At 33.1% G+C, this 8,754-nt stretch overlaps 1 protein-coding gene across 6 annotated transcripts; it reads left to right on the top strand.

Annotated features, from left to right (window-relative positions):
• Window positions 1-2,656: 2,656 nt before the first annotated feature.
• LOC112019083 (1-acyl-sn-glycerol-3-phosphate acyltransferase) lies at window positions 2,657-7,667 on the top strand. Of its 6 annotated transcripts, none has more exons than XM_065767760.1 (6): window positions 2,658-2,977; window positions 3,674-4,050; window positions 5,349-5,498; window positions 6,317-6,415; window positions 6,496-6,547; window positions 7,125-7,667. In XM_065767760.1, exons 2-6 carry the CDS (start codon window positions 3,730-3,732, stop codon window positions 7,280-7,282), a joined length of 780 nt encoding a protein of 259 aa, XP_065623832.1. In that variant the 5' UTR covers window positions 2,658-2,977; window positions 3,674-3,729; the 3' UTR covers window positions 7,283-7,667. The 6 variants fall into 6 exon arrangements, with proteins under 6 accessions (XP_065623833.1, XP_065623832.1, XP_065623830.1 ...); XM_065767758.1 differs by having other exon boundaries at window positions 2,660-2,990; window positions 6,496-6,588; XM_024051609.2 differs by having other exon boundaries at window positions 2,661-2,977; window positions 6,496-6,588.
• The last annotated feature ends 1,087 nt before the right edge of the window (window positions 7,668-8,754 follow it).

The following is an 8,754-nucleotide window of genomic DNA, read 5'->3' as shown; positions in this document are numbered from 1 at the left end:
AAAATATTATAATAAAATAATTTTTAAATATGTAAATAATATTATGAGACTTATTTTTAATAAAAGTTTGGTTAAAAAAAGAGGTTTGTGGGTCTTATAAATAGTGCACAGATTTACTGACAGACACAAATTTTACTAGTCAAAAAAGTAGTGAGTCTCATGCACAGTGTACAGAACCCACTGACAGACAAACGCCCACATGAAACCGCTTCTCAATAAATTAAAAAAAAAAAAATGCAAACGCACAAATCAAAATCGCAAATCCAAACGCATACGTAATAGCTGACTAATGAGTGCACCTACCAAAATAAAAAATTAAAATTAAAAGTATAGTAGGAAAGGGTGATAATTGTTAATGCCAACACGCCCAGAACAACATGAAAAGAGACGTGTATAAACCCGATCACTAATAGAGTTCCTCTATACATTTCATATCATATACATGTATATTTTGGATTCACTAAAAATTATAAGTATATTCTTCACATTGTTCTGATTTTATGATAAGTTATGGTTGTAAAATAAATTATATATTCAATTCTCCGCGTTCATAGTGATTATCATTTAGAGCATCTATATTAGTGAAGTTATATTTTTTAGTTTTTAACAACTTAAAAAATTATTTTATTTTATTTTAACATCTTATTTTACAATTCACTTAATATTAATAGTTCTATTTTAACAACCTCTTCATTTAAATATTTTTTTTCTTTATTCTCTTTTTATTCTTTGTTTCCAATTGTTATATTTTCAAATAATCGTCTGTAATAAGAAAATCATTTTAGTCTTGACTTTTCTTATATATATATATATATTTGGGTAAAAAAATTCTTAATAATCGAGAAGCAAGTAAACATTATTTAATGAATCAGTTGATGAAGTGAGAAAAAGAAGAAGAAGAAGAATAAGAGAGGATCGGTTGATGAAGTGAAGAGAAAACAGAGGAAAAATGAATCAGAAAAGAGAGAGAGAGACAAAAGTAAAGTAAACATTATTTAATGGAGGAGCAAATAAAATACTAATATTTTGTTTAACTATCAACTGTAGAGCACTATCATAAATGGCAGTGCTCAGGTGCCAAAATTTTTAGCAAAAGCTCGATTGATGCAGTATTATTTTTGTTATATTGGTAGTTAAAAATAGCAATTTGGTAATTTGATATCACCAATATTAATGCTCTTATCAATTTTTATTAACAAGAAAATAATAATTATCCTTTCTTTATAAATTTATAAAATTTTTCACGAAATTATATGCTAAAGTTTTTGTAGCCCAACTAATACTATTTCATAGTATTTATAATTGAGACATTTAAGATTCATATATCCCCACCCAATTATAACTATCAATTATCAAAAAATAATTAGAGGTATTAGTATTTACCTGGAAGAATCATATACTGTATAAACCATTATAACATCGAAATCCATAATACAAAAAAGTAACTTATAATGGGGCCATAAGATTAAAGCAACTTAGCCCACTCTATAATTGACTTATCAAATAAAGCACGTTTGAATATGACCACCACACCCCACCCCCCCACCCCCAAAAAAAAAAAGAAAAAGAAAAAGAAGAAGATCACTCTATAATTGACTTATCAAATAAAGCACGTTTGAATATGACCACCACACCCCACCCCCCCACCCCCAAAAAAAAAAAGAAAAAGAAAAAGAAGAAGAGCAAAACGTTGTTGATATACCTATGCTAAAGTAATCATCATTTTTGTTGCTGGATTCTAAAATAATCATCAATTGATTATGCTATTTGTTTATTGATAAACATTTATATAAATAATAAGTGGTCATTGAAAAAGTTCCATGCCAAGCGCAAGATCCAACATACATGAATTTAAAAAGAATAACAAAAAATAAAACGGGAAAATAAGTACAAGACTATGGTTTTTATAAGTTTTGAGAGATTCACCTACATTTTTTTCCTTTCTTTTCCCATGAATAATTATTTTTCTATTTTTCTGTATTTGTAGATCTTAAACATTTGCATAATTTGTTTTTTTAGGTGATTAGAAATACTATTTACTTATACACTCATTGCTTGGGAAGGTACCGCCCCGTCTAAGGCGGCCTCCAATCAGCAATCGAGTGCAATTCTAAATTTCAATAATCTCTTTTTTGTGACTAGAATTATAAGCATAAATTATTTTCTCAAATTAAAAAAAGAAAAAAGAAAAAGACTTATAAGTATAAATTATGTTTTGTGTCATCTTACTTTTTTGCACTTCTAGTTGTACATGAGAATTTATAGTTATGAGCAATGTTCATATTTCATAGGATACACACTCATTATTTTTGTACAAGAATTATGATTTGAAAGTTGAAAATTTTAGTATACACATTAAAAGTTAATTAGTGTTTTGGTTTAATGATAAGAGCTATCATAAGTAGGAGACAACACAAGTAAAACTAAAAAAAAAAAAAATTGAGTGTGTGTTCTGTGTCTGACTGTATGCAATAAAAAGTTCCCTCTATGTACAAACCCGGTTCTCCCTCCCCAACATGGCAAAACAGCAAATACAACGCAACAGTCTGACTCAATAACAATAGCCCCACGTTTTTTTTTTCGGAAGGAACCCCACGTTTTGATAACTATATAAGAAAGAGCCAATAAATGTACTCCAACAATTTTGTGACACAAATTTTGGTTCTCTCTCTCTCTTCAGAGCCACCACTACATTTTCTTTGTATTGGTCTTGGCCTTAATAACTAGTTTGTTCTTTTCAATATTTGCCACAAACACAAAGACTGTTACTTACTGTTTCTAAAAAAAAAGGACTGTTACTTACTACTATTCCCATCCAATAAGATTGCCTAGTACGCTACTACGCTTTTCCCATTAGGCTTCTCTGTCTCTCTTTTTATCTATCTTATTCCCCACCTCAGTCTCTGGGATTCAGTGGACAAATACAAAGACTTCCTCGAGAGTTTTCTGAGATAGGGGGAAGCCAAAGTCATATTTGGTAAGAATGTTTGGTGGGTCTTCTTGTCTGTCATCAGAAGCTTGAACTTTTGGGTCTGTTTGGCTGCCGAGAAAACTTTATTTAAAAAAGAAAAGAAAAACATACATGGCGTGTGTAAACTATAAGCTCAACCCAACCCAACTCAGCTAAGCCATGCGTGTTGTAGAAAAACCTTATCTCGTTTTGAAGTTTCATTTTTTTTTTTTCTATCTTCTCGGAAACTCAAAGTATAAATTTTCATTTTTTCCTTCACTTCCTTGGCAACTAGGCGGAATCTTATAAAGGTTCTTCTTTTCTCAATCAGTTTTCTCATTGACCCAGTTTCTATTAGAGTTTAAAAATATATAGTTATCGTATAGTTTAAGGCTTTGGTACTTGCTAGCTATGTTTCCTGAACTTTCTCTTTCTATATAGAATAAGCAATGTTTGTTTGAGTAGGAAACGGCTTTTGGAAGCTTTTTGGTTACCTACATAACTTTGAAATTTTTTTATTTATTGGGTATATAGTTTTAAAACGAAGTCTTCAGCTTTATTGGATCAATTAATTTTTCAAAACTTGGTTTTAGTTTTCTGGGAAACGAAAGGAAAATACGAGGTTCAATTTTTCTCCACTTTCTTAGCAGCCAAATGGTTTGCTTTCTATTATAGTTCACATTTTGTTGTTTTTACAATCTGTTCTGTTGTTGTCCTGTTCAGGTACTCTCTCTGTATCATTTGTAATCAGACCCTGCAAGGACTTTAATTGTTGATACATGGAGAACGGTGGAACTAGTTCTTTTATGAGGACTAGAAGATTGGAGAGCTACTTCAATGCAAGCTCTGGTCTTAGTGTGAAGGAAACAGTGAAAAGTTCTGTGAAAGAAGAATTGGAGTTGAAGCCAAGGACCGATTTGTATGCGGATAGTGATGGATGGGTTTCAGTGTTGATATCTTGGATTAAAATTTTCATATGTTTCGTGACGATGATGTTTACGACATTTGTTTGGGCGTTGATCATGCTGGTGCTTCTACCATGGCCTTATGAGAGGATTAGGCAGGGGAATATATGGGGACATGTGACTGGTAGATTGATGGTAAGTTACCTTTTGTTTTTATGGTTCATGCTAAGTTTGCTTGTGCTGAAATTTTGAAGTAAATAGCCATGGTGTTGAAGTTTTTCTGTGTTTCTTAATGGTTGAGTAGAGCATATTGGGGTATAGGGAGTATAGAAGAACAATATTGGGTATTTTTATTATTTGTTTGTTTGCTGAGAAACTTGAGGTAAAGGATAGGAGATTTTGTATTATGCTTTTATTTGTTGTGTTTCCTAGGACCCAAAAATCGAGCCACAGAGTTGTATTAGGCTAATATGATTGCTCTCTCTCTCTCTCTCTCTCTCTCTCTCTCTCCTTTTTTAATTCCCACTGCAATATCACCGGCCCCAGAAGACTAGAAGAGTTGTTGGCATTGACTTTGTGGCCATGATTTGGTTGCTGTTTTATCCACATTAGCTTTCGGTCTCCCAATTTCATTTGCTAAAATAATGTTCCTTTCATATACAAATGTAGAATTTATTGGCAACCATGTAAAGATTTATAAACTGTTCTCCTCAAGGTGAATGACCTATGAATTGCACACAATAAGTTAATGATTCCTTTTAATTCATAGTCATACAGATTTTGCGAGAAAATTTTATCCATATATTTCATGATAAATGAGTGGCTAGATGCCCAAGGAGAGACTATTTTTCTAAATTGTTGAATGCTGAAAAGTCGAAACATTAATTATAGTGATCACGGAATGGACCACAGCATGGCATTGATTTTAGGCTGTAGCAGTTTGAAAAACAGAAAATGCTCAGGTGGGTGGCAAGATAGTGACTTCAAACCAAAAATGAAAAGAGAGTTAACAAATTTTTTTCTTCGACATTTATTACTGAAAAATATATATACCTCCCGTTTCACATGCTAGACTCAAAGACAACTTGTCTTAGGAGCATCTTACTGTGGATGTGTTCTTAAGTAATAAGTACTCTATATTTTTTTAACCTAATTCAAAACTCTTTATCATACATTGCATTGAGGAAAGATATGTTCAATGAAATAGAACTGTACACAGAACAATACCATGTGGAACTAGTGAAGTAGGGCGGTGTACTGCATTCTTGAAGATATGACAATGCAGTATGAATATGACCAGAAAACATGTGACCATAACGTCCTAGGTTTCAATTGTGATACTACTCCACAAGCATTTACTGATACTTGCATAGTACTCATCAATAGTGATTTTTCTGTTCAACATATCCTATATTAGTTTCTGCAGTTTATTTAGTTGGAGAATTTGAGGGGTTTTGTAGTAGATGATTAATGCTTCAGAACATTGATCGCAGATATGGATCCTTGGGAATCCTATAAAGATAGAGGGTGCTGAATTTTCTAATAAGAGAGCCATTTATATCAGTAATCATGCATCTCCTCTGGATGTTTTCCTTATAATGTGGTTGACTCCCACAGGCACTGTTGGCATTGCCAAGAAGGAGGTATGTTCGATTTTTTAGAATAAACATGGCAGATCTTTTTTCTGTATTTTGATTTTTTTTTTTTTTTTTTTAATTCCTTCAAAATAAATTTTTTATGTATCACTGTTAAGATTAGCTGTGCCTTTTCATGGAGCTGCTCCTTTTCATGGAGCTGCTCATGTGAAATTGTGAACAAGCAAGGTTCCTCTTAGTAAATATCTACATCCCATTCAAGATACTTATTTCTTGCTGTCATATTTGATTGATCAAGGCCTGGTTGTCGTCAATTATGGTTCCTTCCCATCCCAACACAAACTGGAAATAGTTCTGTTTTGTATCATATAAAATATGAGTTTGTCATATCAGGTTTAAGATTATTCTTTGCAAGTTAAGCAATTATACTGTTTTGTTTTTCTTAATTGCTATTGGTGACAGTCAAGATTGGATGTAGGAGTCATGGCCTAAGGAAACTTGGTTACACCAAAGTCTACCAAAATCCTAAAATTAGCCTATGTAGTTGCAGTAAGTTATACCGCAGCATGTTGCTACCCCACCCCTTTTTGTTTTTTACTTACTAAATCCATTCCCAGTGACAGTTCATTGTGAAAAATGGATTTGTGCCCTTAAAAGCTGTGGAAAGTATTTTGATTTCATGGTGTAATCTCCAAGTGCCTCTGGCTTGATTAACTATATATTTATGCAAAGATGATTTTACTTGCTGGTTGCCTTATGGTACGTTTATCTTTATTTTGCGTGTAGTCATTGTGCCTATACCACATTTGCATACTTTCTGGGGGGGGAATGATGACCTTCAGTAACTTAATAGTTATTTGATGCAGATAATATGGTATCCCCTATTTGGACAACTTTATGTCTTGGCAAATCATCTTCGCATAGATCGCTCCAACTCTACTGCAGCCATTGAATCCATGAAAGAGGTGTCCCTTTTTCCCCCACATTGTCTGTCATGCATTTTTTTTCCACTGTATATCTAACTTGTGATCCTTATCATGCCCAGGCAGCCCGAGCAGTGGTGAAAAACAACCTGTCTTTGATCATTTTTCCTGAGGGTACCAGGTCCAAAAATGGACGATTACTCCCCTTCAAGAAGGCATTAATTCATCCCTTGTTTGATCACATTATTTTCCTCACATTTATTATGTAATTCACATAGTGGAATAGGTGGTAACATTGTGCATGACATTAAGTGGCAGAAGTCACGTAGGGGTATCCAAGCCAATGTACTAAGCACTGGACTTGGGCCTTTCTTGAGTATTGAACAAATACTTAGGTAATAAATAAAGTTGTAAGGCTACTAGGGCCTCCCATTTTATTAAATTTAGTGCATTTAATATAATGGAATGCAACACATGATGACATACGACCTTCATGTCAAATTTGGCTTACCTTTATTTGGATGATAAATGTTGTGTTGATCTTGCTGATATAACCATAGGCAAAAATAAAGGAGCGAATTCCATATAATATGATGATTATAACTAAATGATAAATGAATGATCTGTTGACCATTTACGTGTATTCTTTCTTCATTTATGTGTATTCTTAGGCTATGTAATTGATGTGCTCACTTTCTTGGTTGTGCTCTATATTAAAGCGTATTGCTAACATATCACTTTGCCCTCGCAGGGCTTTTTTCATTTGGCATTGCAAACAGGGCTCCCAATAGTTCCGATGGTCCTGACTGGTACCCATCTAGCATGGAGGAAGGGCAGCTTACATATTCGACCTGCACCTCTAAACGTAAAGTTTCTTCCTCCAATAAGTACCAAGGATTGGACAGCTGACAAGATTGATGACTACATTAGGATGGTACATGATTTGTATGCCAAACACCTTCCTGAGTCTCAGAGGCCTCTTCCATTAGAAAGCTCCAGAAATAGTTGAGCTGTTGAGGTACCTAATCTTTGTGACTGTTCAAGTCTTAGAAGGAAATCTCATGTTAATTGCTGCAATAAGCATAATTTAATCAATTTTGAGAGTGGCATGAATGTTAGTGTAGTATACTGCTCATACTATTGCAATAAGCTCAGCTTGCTTGTACAAGAACCATTATTGACTAGGTTTTCTTAGTCTTGTAAAACTAGGTATGATCAGTTTCAGTGTTGAAGGGAATAGTATCACCATCCCATTGCTCTTGTATATTGGTTTGTATAAATTTTTTTTCTGTCATTTCAACTAATAGCAAAATCCATTTTCCACTCAAAGTTCACAGCTTTCATTAATGGTTATTCTTTTATGGTGAAGAAAAATGGCACAAATTAACATCCCATTATCCCACCAGATTAGCCTTGCTATTGTTTCAGTTCAAACACTACTTGATGATGAGAACTAATATTTAGAATTATATGCTATACAAGCATTATTAGTTTTTCCATAATTTGTTACTTCCATCAAATGGTGTCATGGACTCACGGTGGACCTGGAAGTCAGCTTTTGTCATACATGATATTGCAACATGGAATATTCTTAAGGATAAAAGAATGAACTGCTCTGAGCTTACAGTTCGGAATATTCTCCGAGGATTTTTGAGTGGCACCATTCAGAGTAAAAGTACAAAACTGAAGTCAAAGACAAAAAAACCTTAGAACTACTCTTTATATCTTATCATAATGAAATGGAACTCTAGAGTACCATTCTTGTGATAAAACTCAATATTGAAAGAGATTGCTCCCCCTAAAAAAAAGAAATGAGGCCTGAAAAGTTAAAACCCCCAATACAAGGTAAGCTTGGTCAATTTCTCTCCCAAAAAAAAAGAAAAAAAAAAAGGAAAGGTTGGTCAAGAAAATTACTCTTTATTCTTTCATATTTTAATCTTTTTTGTTTACATCAAAAATTCCAAACCTACTGCTAATGTTAACCGATTCATTGCAGATGAGTAGAGGAATGCCTATATTCAGAAGTCTTAACAAAAAGAAAACAAAAAAAAAAGCGGGGGGGGNTACGGGGGGTGGTGTAGTACATTGTAACAAAAATAGTTTTTTTTTTTTTTTTTTTCTTTCACAATTCATAAATCTATCAAAGTGTTCGGTTGATCTTATTTTCATCTTGAAAGAAAATGTTCATCATTTTAAAAGATCATATTTTTCAAGGAACAATTATACATTTGTCTAACTTATTTTTAAGGAAAATAAACCAATCCAAATAACTATACCAAACAAACATGCCAAAAAATCAAAAGGGTCTACTTCCAGGTAATGCATATATGAGATAACAAAAGGTACATTACATGTTTTAGTAAGTGTGAACTTTAAATTTG

This window comes from Quercus suber, unplaced genomic scaffold (assembly GCF_002906115.3).
Source record: "Quercus suber isolate HL8 unplaced genomic scaffold, Cork oak 2.0 scaffold_844, whole genome shotgun sequence".
Classification (NCBI taxonomy): Eukaryota; Viridiplantae; Streptophyta; class Magnoliopsida; order Fagales; family Fagaceae; genus Quercus; species Quercus suber.
This window is presented reverse-complemented; position numbering and strand designations above follow the sequence as displayed.

Excerpts from the sequence above, each read along its gene's own strand:
- LOC112019083 (XM_065767758.1), top strand. The coding sequence starts at position 3,730 with ATGGAGAACGGTGGAACTAGTTCTTTTATGAGGACTAGAAGATTGGAG. Across the intron at positions 5,499-6,316 it reads TTGGCATTGCCAAGAAGGAG|ATAATATGGTATCCCCTATT; the intron begins GTATGTTCGATT and ends TATTTGATGCAG. Across the intron at positions 6,589-7,124 it reads GATTACTCCCCTTCAAGAAG|GGCTTTTTTCATTTGGCATT; the intron begins GCATTAATTCAT and ends TTGCCCTCGCAG.